Here is an 18,827-nt window from a genome sequence, read left to right as displayed (position 1 = left end):
CTTTCAATTTCCTACTCTGTAGGAAGGGACCGTGCACGTGAAGTACTGAGGATAATGCCTTAGGTGTCATGGCTGACTGACCTCATCCTCAGCGTGCTCAAGCCTCTGGTGAGAAGCACTGAGGTGCGAGCTGAGCAGAGAAAGGAGGGGGGCTTTCCTTCAGCATTTTCTCTAAAAGGTTTTAACTAAATGTTTTGAAAATCATGATGGCAACATATGTACAAATGTATTTGTTACAAATGATATGTGGGTTGTTACAAGAGCTGTAATAGCCCCCAATAAAATGATTTATTAATGGGGGGGGGGAATCTAAGTACTCAGAAAAGGCAGCTCTTTAGTATTCTGCAGCATTTTATAATTTTTTTACTTCATTGCCATTATAGACTGGTTGGATTATAATGAGTACAAGTATCGTTAATAAGTTAAACTTTAGCTAATGGTTGCAGAGCTTGTGGAGAACGCCAGAGATACAATATTGTGGTCACTATAGCAACACCTCACTGTGCCTTTCGATCATTTTTTTTCCAAGCCAGGGTTAGCACAGGATCCCTAGTAAACAATAATCAGTGGTTGTATCCACTATTTTTTTTCCAACATGTGAAAAGCTGCCTGATACAGTATTTGTTTTTCATCGGTATTCCATGGAAGCTCTTAGCATGTCGCTGCTGAAAAGGTATTCACCGTATGTCAGAACTGACTTACAACAAAGGTATTAGAACATAACCCCATTGTAAATGGGGAATTACCTGTATGTCTTGCCAGCCTTGTGAGAACCAGTCCAAGAACAGAAAGAAGCGTATTGCCAGGTAAATGAACTCCTGCTTAGGTCCCTTACTCCTGCCCAGGCCTTTGCTTATCATAAATACCATCAGAAACTCTGTTCCTGCTCATCAGACTCGCACTGGGTGGCCCTGAGACTTGGTGATTTATAAAGAGCCTTTCTGTTCCACCTTCAAGCTCCTTGTCTGAAATGTTCTCTAAAGACATGAGGAGCCCAGGACTCTTCACCCTCATGCTGGCCCTGTCCCGTGCCATTTGACTGGTAGTAGTTAGTCCTGTACGAATCATCTGCTGGACAGTTTGAAATGACCATTATAGCTCAGATTTCTTGAACACTCACCAAATGCTGGACAATTTACATGCTTTGGCTCCTCAATCTGCTCCCAGCCCATAGCTACGACATATGGAGCGGGCACTACTTTAGAACAGCTATACTGATTAGCATACTGAGGTCAAAGAGTCATATCCTTGGGGTTACAGAGTAGGACTGGGTTTTCTGATGCCAAATCTTGTCTCTTAACTACTTCTCTGCTATCAAAGACAGTTATGCCACAAGCCTGTGCCTTAGGAAAGACACTCTCATAAGCAATTAGTAAACAATACCAGAAAGTGTATCATCCAGTGGGAAATCAAGTCAACTACAATAATATGGTTATTATTATTTACATATGGGTATGCATTTTTCTATTCTTCTTGGTTCCAGAAAAGATTAACAGCTATAAAAATACTTAACTAATTCTCGTTTGATGCTCAGAGTAGCCTAGTGAGTAAGGCATTTTGTTGCTGACAAAGCTGATTCTGAGGCTAGGTGACTTCAAGTCAGTAGTAAGTCAGGGCTGGGTTCCAGTCCACTGGGAGCAGCAGCCAAGATCACTGTGGGTGGGGCTTCCTGGGCCCGTGCTGCTTTCTACTGGGAGCGTCCACTCGTTTCGGGGTCATAGTCTGCTCCTGTTCTTTATGCCCTGGAACAGTGGTTTTCAAACTGTGGGTCGTGACCCCCTTGGGGGTCAAATGACACTTTCACAGAGGTCACCCGATTCATAACAGTAGCAAGATTGCAGTTATGAAGTAGCAACGAAAATAATTTTGTGGTTGGGGGTGGGGTCACAACATGAGGAACTGTATTAATGGGTAGCGAGATCAGGAAGGTTGAGAACCATGGCCCTAGAAGCACATACCACTATAGTTTAGCTCCGCTTCTGTCAGGTAGGCCTAGAATGCAGAGTTAGGAGTTACTCACCAGAAAGAAAACCCAGTTGCCATCCATGCTGCCGACTCTTAGTGACCCGTGTGTGCAGGGTGGGACTGCACTCCACTGGGTTTCCATCAGCTGAGGTTTCAGCAGAGCAGGCTTTCTGGGGCCCCTGTGGATGGACAAAGCCATGTACCTTAAAAACCATAAACACTTTTACAAAACTTGGAGTTAAATTTAATGGCCATAGGAATAAAAACTAAAACTGGAGACCACCTTTAAACTGAGAACCTGCACAAATCTGAATTGAGGGCAGTGCTTTGTCTGTGACCTATTTTCTGTGTTAATCTAAAGAAAACAAAGACTGATAAAGATTACTGGCAAGAAGAGAGAAGGCTGGACTTGGTTTTTATCGAGAGCCAGTTTAAAAGATGTTAGCACCAGGCTGTGCAATGTAAATGAGAATTGCAGGTGATGCTTATGTATTAACCTGCTAAACTTGTTGTAGGTGCTCCAAAAAAGCGGTTTTGAGAATCCCAGCCTAAGCTTAGGCAAGGCCAGCAGTCACCAGGTCATCGTTAGAGCTGGTGCCAGTCATCGTAGGTTGGTGAATGGCCACAGACCAGAGAGAGCAGCTTGACCTCACCCAGAGCTCCATCCTGTTGTAATAAGTGATTCCGTCTAGGAGCAGAAGCCCTTTTTTTTTTTTCTACATATTATTAGGGGCTCATACAACTCTTATCACAATCCACACATATACATACATCAATTGTATAAAGCACATCCGTACATTCTTTGCCCTAATCACTCTAAAAGCATTTGCTCTCCACTTAAGCCCTCTGCATCAGGTCCTCTTTTTTTTCCCCTCCCTCCCCACTCCCCCCTCCCTCATGAGCCCTTGATAATCCACAGATTGTTGTTTTGCCATATCTTGCCCTATCCGAGTCTCCCTTACCCCCCTTCTCTGCCGTCCATCTCCCAGGGAGATGCTGACAATGCAACAGAACAGCCCCATGCTTGTTTGCATCCAGTTAGCAAAGGGGAGGGTATACTAAGCTCTCCCAGGAGGGCTGTCGCTGTCCGCACGGACAGCCTACCTGTGTCCGCTTTTGAAATTCCACTTAATCCATACTCATGGTAGCTGCCCCATGTATGTGCTAATGGTGGTTTGGAAACTGCGTACCCGAAGTTCGCTCCTAGGCGAGTTTCTTTCTCCTCTCGCACTCAGTGTAGCCGGGAGTTGACAGATGATCCATCGCCATAGCCCTTTGTGAAGATGCACAAGGTGCTTCCTGCGTCTGTCTTTGGCTCACGGGGGCAGACAGTAGGTACTTCTACAATGATAGTTTGCCTCCATGGGGCTTGAACGTGTTCGGCTTAGTCTGCCTGGAATCTGTTTAAGTAGTCTCCACCAAGGCTTCTCTTTCTTTCTTTCTGTTTTTTTTTTTTTTAATAATAAAATGAAGTTGAGAGGCGTGTGGATTCAGAGAGGAAAGCCTGTCAAGGAGCCCTGTCCTCTCCCTTCTGACTCACACAGAGGGACTCGGGGAAGCTGCCTACAGTCACAGCAAGGCAGCCCTCCTGGCACTTGGAGACATTTTAAATTTTTTCTCAGGCAATTAAAGATGTTTTTCAAATTGCTCATCCCCTTCTACCGGCCCGCCTAAGAGCGTTGGTTTGGCTGGAGCGTGGCAGCTTCATGGCAGCGGAGCCAGCAGGACAGTTGGACCCAGACGTTTGCTTCATTGGTAAAGAACGAGCTCTTCCCTGCTCAAACTGTGTGTAGTCAGCCTGGCTAGGCTGGTATTGTGTGCCTTCCTGCGGCATGAAGGGGCTGGCTGGTTAGCCTTCACACGTTTCTGAGCGGCTACTCAAGAGGGTGCTGGCATTTCCTCGTGAAAGCATCCTTGCCAGCATGGCCAGGCCGCCATCGGACTGTGTCTGCTGGTGCCCACGCTTTCCCTTTGGTAGGGGAGATAGAGACAGCTGTGGCCTGCAGTGGCAGCTCATTTGTATTTGACTGTTCATCTATTTATATCACTGCCATTTTATTGGGAGCAGCTTGAGGTAATAGATGCTTGTAACATTGATGTTTTAATGAGTGGATTAGGCCTATTATTCTTTACAGTCATTACACTTAAGTGCTACAGGAGGCCTCAAGAGTCTAGTCTGATACTGAGGTCAGAGGTACTTTGGTCCATGCTGTGTGTTTCCAAAAGGAGTATTGTGTTAGTAGGGCTTCACTAGAGAAACAAATCCAGAAAGACTCATATGTGTATAAGAGAGAACTTTATATCAAACAGCAATTGTACATTAAGAAAACATCCCAGCCCAGTCCAGATCAAGTCCATAAGTCCGATATTATGCAATATGTCAATACTAGCCCATAAATTCCTGTTTAGACTCACACAGCCATGCAATGATACTGAATGCTGGAAAATCATAGGCAAGTGGGTGGAAAGTCTTGTGGATCCAGTGGTGGTGGAATCATCTAAGCACTGGCGTGGGTCTCCACATGGCTCCTCCAGCTCCAGGGCTCTGGCTCTATCAGCATGCTCCGTGTGACTTGTCTACAGAAATTTCTCACAGGGTGTGAGTGTGTATCTGGCCTTCAGTGAGCTCTTTATCTCCATTTGCACCTCCCAAATGAGGTCATCAAGCTACGACCTGATTGACAGGCTAGACTCCACCCCTTAGCAGGTTGACAGGAGATTATGTACCTGCCACAAGTATATAACTAAGTAGCCACTCTGCTTGATCTATTACAAGCAGTTTTGCACCTTTGTCTTACATGATTTTTCATGCATTTCTCATTTGAGTCCACGATCCACACAAGCCCGCCCTCTTCAGTTTACAGTTATGGGAACTGGAACCCCAAAAGACTGTGGCTTCTCCTGCCAGTACAGGTCCATTTCAAAAGGAGTTCACAGCCCACGTGCTCATCTCTGGATTCTGCTGCTCAATTTAGGAGAGATGTATGTTAGAGACCACTGTCAAACTACAGAGATGCTTTCTCAAGATAACTGTCAAATAAAACAATGAGCTTGGCTTAAGTCCTATTGCTACCTGTTCTTACCTTGAGTAAATCATTTCAACACACTGCCTATATGAATTTTTCACCTATTTTAAGGGATTAAACTAAACCAATCGCACCATCATGGAGTCAATTCCCACTCACAGCAACCCTATGGGGCAGAGTAGAACTGCCCCTGTGGGCTTCCGAGGCTGTCAATATCTGTGGGAGTAGAAAGGCTCATCTTTCTCCTGCAGAGTGCGTGGTGGTTTTGAATTGATGACCTTGTAGTTAGCAACAGAACTCAACCCATTATGCTACCAGGGTACCTAGTAAAGAGATTAGATTTGACAATTTCACATCACCTAGTACACAAAACTCACTGCCATCAAATTATTCCGACTCATAGTGACATTCCACAGGGCTTAGTAAATAATTAGTCCTCAGTCAATGGTTCAGTGAACAGTGAATGTTGAGGCTCCCTACTGGCACTAAATCACAGATTCTGTGCACACTTCTGTTCCTCTGCCCTCAATGTACTTGGCATAAATGGTTTATAAAGTCTCTTCCAATCCTGAGAAGAGTCTATGTTTTTTGGTTTGTTTTCATTTAAAACTTGATAGGGGAATTCTTTGGACCACGAACCCTGCACAGCACCGCCTTCAGTGTTTCCTGCCCTGGGTTGGCACTGGTGTGCTGCCTCATTGTGAGCCTACAGGACTGACTAGAACTGCCTGTGTGTTTCCAACACTGTAACTCTTTACAAGGATAGAAAGCCTCATCTTTCTCCCAAGGAGCTACTGATTAGTGATTTCGAACTGCTGACCTTCTGGTTAGTAAGCCATTGTGTAACCACTGCACCACTGGGGGCCCTGCACATTTCTTTAGAGGCAAACTAATCTCTAATCCTGGCAAATTCACTAACTCTGGAATATGCCAGAATTCTGACTTGGCTTCCTTGGTTTTCCCTCTCTCTCTGATTTACCTTCTCTCCTTCACCATCCTCAGAATAATTCAGATCTTCAGTCTGCTGCTGATTAATCACTTGCGATTTTCCAGTCTGAGCCATTGTATGCGTAATGCTTTTGTAATCTTGCATGAAGTTCCTAGCCAAAGCTGGAGAAAGGCATCAGGAAACGGTTTCATTTTTTCCTTAACTGTTTTCTCATAGTCCTTACTCGAAATTTATTTTCTCCTTATTCCTGCTCACACCAAGTGTGTCCCCACCCTCTATGTGCTCTTACCAGTAAGATTGATTCCAAGATCAATCTCCCACGTCTCTCCAGTGATGCTAAAAAGCCTGCTCACGTTAGCCCAGTCTTGGCTCTCAGTGACTGCCCCGCATTCATGATGTGAACTGGTGGGCCAGTGTGTGCCTCGCTGAGTGAGGGTAGAAGCTCCACCTGGGGCTTCTGGCTCGAGTTTCCCCTGTGGGTCACTTATTGGCCACTCAGGCAGCCATTGTCTTCTTCAGGAGTATCACTCATAGGACACCTCTGCCGTCTGTGTAAATGCTGTTTTTCTCCTTCTGTTCTCCCCACAATTAGTCCTTCCTGGCTTGTGCACATCCAGTCTCTTCTCTTGTTCTGGTTGTGTGCCATTGAGACAGTTCAACCCATAGCAACCCTAGAAGTAACATGGAAACACTGCACTGGCCTGCACCGCAGTTCACATGCATCGATGCTCCTTCCTTCAGGCTACCTTATTCAGAGGCCAACTTGCACAAACACAGGAGGCCCTTGGAAATACCTTGAGTTGAGTCAGGCACAGCTTAGTTCTCAAAGTAACAGCAGATTTACCCCGAGCAACTCGTCTTGATCTCTTCACTGCTGCTCCAAAAACATTGTTTGTGGATTCAAACACGATAAAAGCCTTGACAACTTCAATCTTTTCTCCATTTATCATGAGTTTCAAGCTTCACACAAAGCATAACTGACTTCATTCTGACTGATTTCTTATCGTTCTACAACCTGAGACAGAGAGAGAGAGAACTCATGCACACATGTGCACACATGCAATAGACCCATAGAGTCCATTTACAAGTGTTGTTGTTCTTTCTGTATCAGAAAGGAAGGAGATTCCTTGTAGTTCCAGAGGGTTGATTTGCAGCGTGGATCACTGTGCCTGGCACATGCGAGCTACTGAATAAATACTTACCACAGGAATGAATCTCTCAGCCTGAGACAGCTTGAGCTGGCAGAATAGCAGCCAGACCAGAGAGAAGGAAGAGAGAAAATCATTAGTGGCGTTGGTCCTGCTTCTTCTGATTGTGTCTGTTCTGTGAGAGGACATGGGAGTTAGAGTATTTCTCCTGGCATCATCTCTCACCTGTCTTATTTAGACCAGTGTGCTTCAGGTGAGGGAGGGCTAATGGCCTCATGGTTAAGCCCTGGGTCTGACTAATTTGGACTTTGACGTTGATATCTAGCAGGTCTTCTTTCTCCATCTTCTTTTCAAACTTGTGTTTGAGAAATGCATTTATTTAGCACTTTACGTTTTCAAAATTCTCTGCATGTGTTTTTCTCTACTGAAAATCCACTTGCTTTTCCTTTTCTTTTTCTGAACGACAAATAGTTCTCCCAGAAGGTCAAACAACTGAATGAAGGACTCATATGCCACTTGGAAACGGAATTTTAATTTTTTCCCAATTCTTTAGGAAACTGTCAGCGTATATGTTATGAACCAACTAGCAGACAGAGTTGTTTTATTGAGGCCCTTTATGGAAGGCACCTTGAAGAGGTTAGCCATATAAACGTTGCTTACATTGACCAGGGCCGCAGGGGGGGGGGAGGGGACTAGAAAGCAGCAGTAAGGGGGCGGAGCTGTGCTTGCATCTGGGTCAGGTTGGGGTTACACAGCTAGATTTCGCAAATCTCAAAACCATCACTGAAAAGTGACATTCACACTATTGTCTACTCTATCTCCGTTATCTCCATAGTTTTCATTAGACCTCACTCTTTAAAAAGTTGTTTGTAACTACTTTATAAGACAGATTGAGCATTACTCGTTGGTAATTGTCAAGCCCGTTGACCCTCTGCAGGGGTGAGGCAACTGAAGGGGATCCTAACACTTGGTGCCTCACCTAGTGCAAAACCCAAAACCAAACACCCTGCCATCGAGTCCATGCGACTCAGCAACCCTTCGGGACAGGGTCGGCTTGAGTCTAAAATCCCCGTCTTTGTCCCTCAGAGCTGCTGGTGGTTTCCAACTGCGGACTTTTCCCAACAAGTGATCGCTCCCCCACCAGGGCTCCTGCTTAGTGCCGGCTTAGAATACATTAATGAAAGTTAACGTAAGTTTTCTTAAAGGATCTATGCTCTCAAGCAGGAACTACATTGTCATCTCCCTAATTAAGCACTGTTGTAACTTCAAAATAGCATGTTTATCTGGGGCAGTTCATCAGCCAAGGAGTCTTTCTTCAATCTGGTGTTTTTACTATCCACTCCTATATCCTGCTCTCAGGAGTACTTGCGGCACTGTGGATTAGGCATTGGGCTACTGGCTGCAAGGCTGGCAGTTCAGATTCACCAGCTGCTCGGCAGGAGAAGGACGAGGCTGCCTGCTCTTGTACAAATTCACAGTTTCAGAAACTCTAAGGAGTTTCCGCTCTGTCTTGTGCGTCGAGTTGACTCCATGGCAGGGGGTTTGGTTTGGGGGGGCTATTACACACACACACACACACACACGGACTGCCCTGCTTTTTCGTTCAGATTAGTGTTCTGTAAGATGGGGCTACATTCCTTTGAGGAGCCCTGGTGATATAGTAGGCTCCATGTTGGATGGTGAACCGCAGGGTCCGCCATTCAAATCCATGAGCCACTCTGAGGAGAAAGAGGAGACTTTCTGATGAAACTGGGTGAGATTCCAGGTGGCGGCGAGGGCGGCTGTCTACTCAGTCCCGACTCATGGCAACCCGTGTGTGCAGAGTGGAGCTGCTCCACAGGCTGTCAGGGTTGGACCCTCTGGAGGCACATCTCCAGGCCTGTCAGCCAAGGTGCCTCTAGGTGGGTTCAGACCCCCAGCCATCTGACTAGTAGTCTAGCACTGAACTAGTTGTACAACCAAGAATTCCTCTGCTTTCTTTTTAAACACTTGACAAAAATATATGTAATAGAGAAATATTTCATCAAAAATTAGTTTTATGTATGGGAGTTGGAGCAATTAAAATTTTTATCAGGGTTTCCCCGAGGATGCAGAAGAAAATGAGTAGTAGCTAGCAGCGCAGATTCTGCTTTTAAGACAGCCCAGCAACTATCTTGTTAGTGTTCGACTGCAGTTGAGGGCAGTTCTCGCACCTCGGCCTCTGTGCAGGCTTTGCTTTCTTGTGAAGCTGCCCCCCCACAAACAAGCTTCGTAGCCAGCCTGGCCTTCTTCCTTCTCTCCTGGTACCCTTGCCCCACCATGTCTATCCAGCTAAGGGGCTGAGTTTCCCATCCCGAAAGCCTGTTGCCATAGGATACGGAATTCACTAGGGAGGGAGGGAGGGAGGCCGGCTGCGCATGGATGGTTAGGGCTGGTGTCTCTCATGATCAGATGAATGTGTGGAAAGCTTGCTCATCCATGCGGAAGAGTCAGTGCTGCAGCTAAATGGCGAGGCCGCTGGGCTGCAGCACAGTTGGGTGTGCCATTAAAAGAGCCAACGCGCATCGCCACTTGTGCCAGTCACCTATAATGGAGCCTTTATTCGAATCCCCCCCTTGATTTATGAAATGAACTGGTCACACATAAGAAATCCCATGTGACTGCTACCCAGCCTCTGGTGTATTTCTTTTTAGTCTTGATTCTCTTTTTACGTAACCTCTCCTCCCTTCAAAGAATCACTACGACTTCTAAGACTTTTGTCCCTGTGGCAGTTTTGCAGCCTGTGATTCTGCGCAGCTTCCTTCCCGAATGAGTGAATGCACCAGGGTCCGGAGTCTAGCTTGATTTTGGAGGAGCAATGCTTGCCAGTTCCTGCCATTGGAGCAGCCACAGTGTGGCTTCCTAATGGAGGCCTGGCTTCCCCTGGAAGCCCCACTCAGCACTGTGGACAGAGACCGAGGCAGCCCAGCCGGCGCACTGACATTTAGAGCTGGAACTGGAGTTGGACAGCACACTGCACCTCCTCCTCTTCCTCACTTGTATGCCCCGCTTTCCTCCAAGAGGCACCCTGATGATGTATGGTTACTCAATGGGCTGCAGTCCACAAAGTCAGAGGTTCAAAACCAGCAGCCATTTGCTTGGGAGAAAGACGAGCCTTTCTACTCCCTTACCCAGCTTCAGTCCCTGCTCTCAGAGGAGCAGCTCTACCCTATCTTGTAGGTTCATGGTGAGTCAGCATCTACTCAGTGGCACTGAGTTTGGGTCGGGATTTTTTGTTTGTTTTCCCCTTCTGAGGAGTACAAAGGGGCTTCAAAAAATTCCTGATAAACTTCTAATCTATTCATTCCATTTTTCCACAAAATTTCTGAAGTCCCCTCACCCGCATGTCCTCAGATTATGGAAAGTGTATTCCAGTTGGGTAAGGAGACGCTCTGTGTGCCCCAGCCTCTGTGGGCCCAGCACTGTTGGGTTATTTGGGCTTCATTTGTTTATCCTGTCCACACTCACACAGTGTACCTCGCTGGTCAGACAGCCGGCCCAGGCAGTAATGAAGCATCTGTCGAGGTGAGCACAGGGGGACTCCTGCAGTGGCCGTCTGTAGTCTGCCAGGCCGGTGGTCAGAGCAGCAAGAACAAAAGCCCGTCTGTTTGCAGGCAAATTGGCAAGTCGGGCTGTCACTTTTGCTTGTCTCCTGGCTGAAGGGGACATACTCATCCAGTAGTCCCCAGACTCATTCCAGGCAAGTGCCTGCCCTAGCACTGCTGGTCCAGCAGGCCTGCTGAACTGCCCAGAAATCCACGGGCAAAGGGGCTCTCAACAGCCCCTCTCTCCGCATTCCACATGGAATCCCATTACCCCTGTGTGTCATGAGTTGGCCTCTCCCATAAACTGGGAGCGCCCTTCTCTGTGCAGCACCGATGGCAGCTTGGAAAGGAGCATATCTTACAATGGATGCCTGAGGGACTCACTGTTGGGCCTAGTCTGATTTCATGTTGTCACTTCGTTTGCAATGACCCAAACATGACTGTAGCTGGACTGTGAGGTCTTCGAGAGCAGAGACCCCAGGTGCTCTGTTCAGAGGGCGAAGGAGGCCAGCTACTCTCAGCTCCTCGCGTTTGTTGACAGGGCTGCTGTGTCCAGATGGCTCTGTTGGGTGGATCAAGTCTTGAGTAACTTCCCCTTTGGGCGCCTAAGAAATAAAGTGTGGAAAGGGGAGATGGTTTCTGTTCTGGGTATTGGAGTTCTGTGATTTGATCGGTTGTGTGAAGGAGTAAAGTGTGAGAAGGGAACACTGCTTTGACGAGGAACGACTTTTCGGTTTCTCGGTGGGTTGAAGTTGGCCTCAGAAGGTTAACAAATGACTGCAGGCACATCGACTGCACTGTGCAATTTAAAGTCAACAGCCAGGTTGGCTTGTTCTCTCTACCAATCATCATTATGCTTCTTTAACTCCTGAAAGGGTCTCTTGATGACCGATAGGAGGAAGGGATGTTTGGTGGGATGTATTTTAATGTCCATCAAATGGAAACGTTCTGATGTTAGTGGTCCTGGGTAAAGAAGGTTGTTGCCATTTTTATGTTGGCTTGGTTTTTTTGTTTCTGTTTTTAAGGAAAGATGGACCAATCTTACCATTCTGACTAGAACAGACTCTAGTTTCTAGCTGCCCCTTTTGTGTATTTAGCATTTCTCCTATCCCACCTTGTACTGTTGTTGAACTGAATCGACAGGTATACTGTGATAAGATTCCTAATGCCCCAGGACGTTTTCCTGTGCTGCAGATGCTAATGGAAGGATGAGTGGGTCATCCTGTTTAATAACCGTGTTGTCCCGTTCATCCCCCTCAGGACCGATATATGTCCATCAGTTCCCCCTTTCTCCCCCTTCACCCCATACCTTCCCCCTACCCTCATGGTATTGCTACTCCCATTACTGTACTTGAGAGTGCTATCTGCGCTGCATTCCCTGTGTCAAGAACTCCTTTCTGTACCAGCATACCTGCTCTGATCTAGCCTGATTTGTAAGGTAGAACCAGGGTCATGATAGTGGCGGATGGGAAAGCATTAACGATCTAGCGGAATGTTTTGTGTTTGAAAATGGGAAATACTAGGAAGTCTGCCTCATTTCATGTGTCTGTGAGGGAGCTGGTGAGATCTAGTGTCTAGGGCAACGGTACAATGCCTTTCTCTGGCCAGCCCACTCTCATCCTGGACACAATGTCACATCTTTCTCTGTGTCTGCTTAGAAAGGGGTTAGTTCTGTAGAGAACCATTGAGCAAGAGGCAGTTCTTGCACCCACACCTATGGTACTCCAGATAATGGGGAGCACAAAGTGACTTGATTTGGCCAAATCTCTCACCAGACCACTGATGAATAGCCTCATCCCAGCACTGCTCATTTCCTCTGCGTTTCTATCTTCCTTTTTAATAGCATGGATTATTTTATTTTACTGTTGTGAATTAGTTGAAATTACATTTCGGGTCATCAGTTCTGAGTTTAACAGTTTAAACTACTCATCAAACCCTGCTGTAGTTCCCGCCCGCGCCCCCTTCTTCTTGACTTGAGCTTTGCAGCAGGAAGCTCCCCCAATAGCAGGTAACAGAACTAGCCAGTGGTGAATTGAAAAACCCACCAGTAAAAGAGAGGGGGGGAAAAAGTGAGGATTCGTTTGTGTTCTTGACCCTCAGATAAGGTAGAGAACCCTTTAGCTTGAAGTTTATTTTTGTTTTATTTGTTGTTAAAGAACACCGTTTGACTTTAGCAGGGCCCAGGAATTGGCCTGGTTCCTGACTGGTTAAAGAAAACTGTCGGCCTTCCACTGGCATGAGACCATGTATGAAGATCTGCCTCAATCAAGACATATGCCACAAAAGAGAGGGCCTGTGAATCTCCCCAAGGACCAAGGGAGGGTAGCTTCAAGCCCAGGTGTTAGCAGTCTGTGTGAAGCTAAACAACCCAGCATTCTGCATTCTTTCCACGTACCTTCCGTTGTGGGGATGCTGTTACTGGTAGTAGCTAAGCCTCAGCCTGGGCTGCTAAGGCTTTCAGACCTGGAGAGCTAGAGGAAGGGAGAGGAGATGGAGAGGCAGGAGCAGAGCTAAGGCTGGGGGAGCGGGGGGTGAGGGGAGGGTTGTGGGCACAGAAGGCCTGAATGTTACAGCTTGCCAGCCTGTGCTCAACTACTACTTCTTTTTCCTTCATCTCTTCTGCCTCCTCCTCCCTTTTTCTTCTTCAGTGGCTCATTTTATCAGTGGAGTGTTTTCCCCAAAATCATTTTTCATAAATCTTATATTAAACAAGTGTTTGAAGCTGGGAGGTTGCTTAATAAAGAATTAGTTTTTCTATTTTGTTATTTATCACGATTTTGCCATTCCTTTCCCCATTTTAAACAATAGTGAGTTTCATCCTGAAGTTTGTAATGGCTTTTTCTTCTCTGATAATTGATCACCTTGCTGTACATTTGTACATATCCAGGAGAAAGACCTGCTGGTGGGCAGTGTGCCTTAACACGGGCATTAAAGAGTTAACACCAGTTTTCTCTCTTCTTGTGCTTTATTTAGGTTTAGACACAGCCCCAACTGCAGGTACCTGAGAGACTGGACGATCCACACTTGGATTAGGCAGTGTCTAAAATATGGAGCACATGACAAGGCCTTGTACACCCTTATAAACAAGGTAAGTGATTTCCTGACCTCTGCTGCTAATTTCCCCGAGTTTAGAGGATGTGATGATGTAATAGTGTGGCAAGGAAAATAGCACAAGAGATGTTTGGGTTTTTTAGTTTGTTTTTGTTTTTAAGTATTTGCTCCCAGATAATCCATTTTAGAAGGTGACTAGATAGTAATTAGTCTACAATTTAAAGTTTTAAATTCCTGTAGCTGCTGCTTTCTCAAGCCTTATGACTCAGAAGTGGACAGTGTCTTCGTTTTCTAGTACTGCTACAACAGAAGTACCACAAGTGGGGGGGGCTTTAGCAAGTGTATGCGTTCATAGTTTAGGAGGCTGGAAGTCAGAATTCAGCCTAGGACAGTGGTTCTCAACCTTCCTAATGTCGTGACCCTGTAATGCAATTTCTCATGTTGTGGTCACCCCCAACCATAAAATTATTTTCGTTGCTACTTCACAACTGCAATTTGCTACTGTGAATCGGGCGACCCCTGTGAAAGTCATTCAACCCTACCCCCCACCCCCAGCCCCCAAAGGGTCGCAACCCACATGTTGAGAACCGCTGCTCTAGGAGAACCTCTGCTCTCACTGTTGACTCAGGAGCTTCTGCTCTTGGCAGTCTTCATGTGGCATGGCATCTCCCCCTTCCTTCTCTGCTTGCTCACTTGCTTGTTTCATCTCTTTTCCTCTCTCAGAAGAGATTGACTTCAAACGTACCCTATATAAAGCTTCCTCATTAACATAGTGAAGAAAACCCCTTTCCTGAATAGGATTATAAACACAGGTACAGGGGTTAGGATTCACAACATGTTTTGGAGGATACCATTCGATCCGTAACAATAGGTAAAAAGCAAAAGGTCATCGAATCAGAACTCTGCACTGGTGGCCATTCTATCTTGGATCTTGAAGCCCTAGAATTTTGCCTGGCTCCCTTTGGTCAAGTTTGGAAAAAAACAACATGACCATTGTAGTTAGAATGCGGCTTCCAGAGTACTCAGACTCCAGCCTCACTTACCCAGTGAAAAAAAGACAGTGTTCTTGGCGTATTCATAAGGAGTCTTCTCTTAAAGCCCAAGAACCCTTATGATCAGGATCTCCCTGAGCACTGCACTCCATCCCGGAGTTGAGTCTCCATCACCTGAATAATATGAAACATGAACAGATGTTTAAAAGTTCAGAAAAAGATTCCACTATCTTAATTCCATTTTTTCCGTGAACTTTTTTCTTTTTACTTATTTTTTAAGTTTTGTTTTGTTTTGTTTTAGTTTTTATTGTGAATTGGGTGAAGGCTTCGAGAGCAGGTCAGGTTTTCACTCAGCAATTTGTAGCTATTTTATGTCATCTCATTCATTGCCGTTCCACAGTGTAACTTCATTTCTCTGGCTTCCCACCTGTGTTTCCTGTCCCATTGCTCCTTCTTTCCCTGCTGAGGAACATTTGGTTCTTGGGAAAATGCCCTTTTCATCTCAAATGATGGATTAGTCTAAGCTGTGTGTACCTCACTACTCTTAATAAATCTGCTTATTATTTGGGCAAAAGTTGAGCCACCGAGAGGGAGTTCTTTTTTAGGCCAGAGGGTGGCTAAGGGCCGCACACTTGGGCATTCCACCAGCCCTATTCGGCCAGTTAGTCAGCCTGGTCTCGTTTCGCTCCAAGTTTTTCCGTCTATCCAGGACCTCCTGTGACCCAATTCAGAGAAGTCTTTCATTTCCCCAAGCTCTCTAAAGCCCCCTCATAAAAAGTCCAAAGTAAACAAAGATGTAGCTTGCTCTTATTGTGGGGTTTGAGCCACAACATGAGTTGACTCCATAGCAAGAGCTTAGCAGTGTTTTTGTGAAAATGCTTTAAAAGGGCACAGCCATAAAAAAAAAAACCCAAAACTGTGAAAGGCAGTTCTGCTCTAAAATGGGTAAGATGGAACCAACTAGACAGCAAGTGAGAAGACAACAAGATATGTTCAGAGCAGTGGTTCTCAACCTTTCTAGTGCCGCGACCCTATAATACAGTTCCTCATGTTGTGGTGACCCCCAACCATAAAACATTATGTCCGTTGCTACTTCATCGCTGTAATTTTGCTACTGTTATGAATCGGGCAACCCCTATGAAAGGGTCGTTCGACCCCCAAAGGGACCACAACCCAGAGTTTGAGAGCCGCTGGTTCAGAGAAAGGCTAGAAAGAGTCCGTGATGAGCGCTGGAAGACCCAGGATTGCGAATCTCTGGCCACCTTTCCAACGCTAATGATGGGTCGTTCTAAAACACTTTCTTTTTCTCCGGCCCCCGGGAGCATGGCTGGTGTGCATGACTTCTTTGAGAAATAGAGATATTGTCCATAGACTACTACCTTTAAAGCAACAAAAAGTGACATTTTATAATATTTGCATATATCATAGACTGAATCAAAATGGAGATTTTTCTCTCATGCTCATTTTCAATACAGGTCCAGTATGGAATTTTTCCAGATAACTTTACATTCAATATACTGTTGGATTCGTTCATAAAGAAAGAAAATTACAAAGGTAAGAAACCAAACACCCCCTCCTCTGTGATTTCTGTATGGTCAGTCCTCCCTGCAGCCAACCCCTGGGGGTCTGCCCCGCCCCATCACCTCTTTCTGCTTGACGATGTAGCAACCCCAGCTCCCCACCCGCCTCCACCCTACCCCTTTCCCTCTCCCTGATAATAAAATCTAAAAAAATAAAAGAAAAGAAACCAAACCCAGGTGCAGCTATGATGGGGCCTGTGTGAGCATGTGTTTGGTGTCCTGTTGCCACCTCTGCCTGGCAGTGTCGGGCCAGAAGAGCTGCAAGAACGAAAAGGACTCCTTGGCCAGGCTGATCCCATGCCCCTTGTTAATCGCCCCTGCCCGGGTTTCTGGAGTTCGTGCAGGCTGCCTCTTTGGGCAGAGGTGGGGTTTGGGTTGAACAGTGTGTCCGCCCTGGCCTTCCGTAGCTCCTTAAAATTAGCGCAGCGCAGTCATTGACGTGTCTGTCTTTACAGCAGCCTTTGCTGTGAACCCACCTTTATTTTATTTCATCACTGTCGTGACGCACAAGGTCAGGCGGTGCCACCAGTTGACTTAGCTTGGAGGGAGCGGCTGTCAGTGAAGGGAAGTCACTCATTCAGCTCACCTTCCTGGGTTTCCGTTTCTGTAGCTGTGAAGGAAGTGGGTGTCTGAGAGCTCTCTACTCCTCAAATTCTCTGACCCCACGAAATTCAAGGGATGCTTCCCTGCCAGCACAGCAGGGACAACCAGGGGGAGGTGGAAAGGCAGCAGGCACCACACCTTGCGGTAAACAAACGCACCTGCTTTCGTCAAACATGGCATACACAGTAGGAGCAGAAGGCTGGCAGAGGCCTTATATGTGGAAAAACTCAGGACAGGGCTCATTTTCCAATTCTCCATTTAGCGTATTTTCTACCCTGCCCCGCTTCTGAGCATTCAGGTCTTTTGTCATTTGATGGTCAAAGTGGTTGACGATGTTGTTTTGTCTTAAGTAGCATTCTTTATATCTGGGTGGTCACAGCCACTGCAGTGGCTGCACAGCACCCACAATGTTCACGATTATAGGATTTATTAAGGACGTTGACAGGGTGTAATGCAAGTGAGAAATCCTCAGAAATGCTTGTCAGGACACGTCACAAACTTATTTAGGGTCTGCTGATACCCAAAGAGTCCTACCGCTCTGCTGTAACCCTCAAGCTAAATGAACTGAATCAAGCTCAGTGAGTAAGCAAGCTCAGCTTGCCCAGAGGCAGCCTATTCCACAAGCCAGCTTCCTGCACAAAGCACTCCGCTTTACTTGCTCCGTGGGTGGGGAGTCCATCGCTCTGTTCCAGGCTCTGACTCCTGGTTCTGCTGCTGCTCCTCTGGTGGTATAATGTCTTCTGGACCCAGGAGGTTCCCTGTGCAGTGATCTCAGGTCCACTCCAGAGGACACACTCCCCTCCTGGCTCTTTCTGGTAATAAAATCCACTCTTGTTTCCCAGAGCGTTCATTGTATACACAGAAGGGTGGCATTCCAGGGCATCCTGTTCACAGTGATGGGCAGGTGAAGCCCATCAGTATCTTCCCCCACCTTCTTGCTAGACAAGGTTAGTTGGTAGGAGTTGGAGACTTTGGTTAGAATAGAAGAACCTCATTAAATAATGCACCACCTCTACAATGTTACAACTAATTTAATCTTACCTTATTTTTGAATCTTTTGTCAGATGCTTTAGCTGTGGTTTTTGAAATTATGATGCAAGAAGCCTTTGAATTGCCTTCTACCCAACTCCTCTCCCTCTATGTTTTATACCAGAACCTGGCAAAGCAGACAGACCTCAGTGTAAGTAACCTCCCAGAAAGCATGCCCGAGGGCCTGGGGAAAAGGCCAGAGGTGACCAATCTGAGTGATGGGGTGGCCAGAGGTAACCCGTGCTCTGGGTCTCTAAGGCAGGTGTTGGTGCATAACCAGGGACGAGTGATTTATACACTTAGCCACAGGTCACCAACAATGAAAGTCTACGTGCGCCTCATGAAACGTGAGCTAAGCTGAATGTGAGCCTGGACCATTCTGAAATGGGCAGTGAATGCTCAGTCAGAACTGGCTGTGGCCCATCAAAGACGCAGTGAGGCAACTAACTGACTATGAACTCGGTTATTAAATATTGATTATTTAATTCGAGTTCGTATTTCCCTAAGATTGCCCTGGCTTGATAGTACTCTTTCTGAAAGGTCTAGTATACCAGGTTTGGGGTTCCAGCGGTTAATTTAGGACATGTGGTTGTTTTTTATTGCTATTCTCAGAATAAAAATAATAATAGCAACTAATAATTAACTAGCACTTATATGACACCAGACTGTCCTTTTTAAAATCATTTTATTGAGGGCTCTTACAGATGTTGTAACAATCCATACATCAATTGTATCAAGCACATTCGTACATATATTGCCACCATCATTTCCAAACCATTCTTTCTACTTGAGCCCTTGGTATCAGCTCCTCTTTTTCCCCCTCCCTCCCCCACCCTCTCACCCTTGTGAACCCTTGATAATTTATAAATTATTCTTATTTTCATATATTACACTGTCTGCTGTCTCTTTCACCCACATTCT

At 46.1% G+C, this 18,827-nt stretch overlaps 1 protein-coding gene across 1 annotated transcript in view; it reads left to right on the top strand.

The window, feature by feature from the left end:
- MRPS27 (mitochondrial ribosomal protein S27) overlaps positions 1-18,827 on the top strand; it is a 105,960-nt gene that overhangs the window by 68,040 nt on the left and 19,093 nt on the right. Inside the window, exons 5-7 of the mRNA XM_075541155.1 lie at positions 13,625-13,739; positions 16,170-16,248; positions 17,942-18,057. Of these exons, the coding sequence (XP_075397270.1) occupies positions 13,625-13,739; positions 16,170-16,248; positions 17,942-18,057 (310 nt within the window). The remainder of the gene's footprint in view (positions 1-13,624; positions 13,740-16,169; positions 16,249-17,941; positions 18,058-18,827) is intronic.

Source organism: Tenrec ecaudatus, chromosome 2 (assembly GCF_050624435.1).
Source record: "Tenrec ecaudatus isolate mTenEca1 chromosome 2, mTenEca1.hap1, whole genome shotgun sequence".
Lineage (NCBI taxonomy): Eukaryota > Metazoa > Chordata > Mammalia > Afrosoricida > Tenrecidae > Tenrec > Tenrec ecaudatus.
Note: the sequence above shows the minus strand (reverse complement) of the source record. Positions and strands in the feature narration are given on the sequence as shown.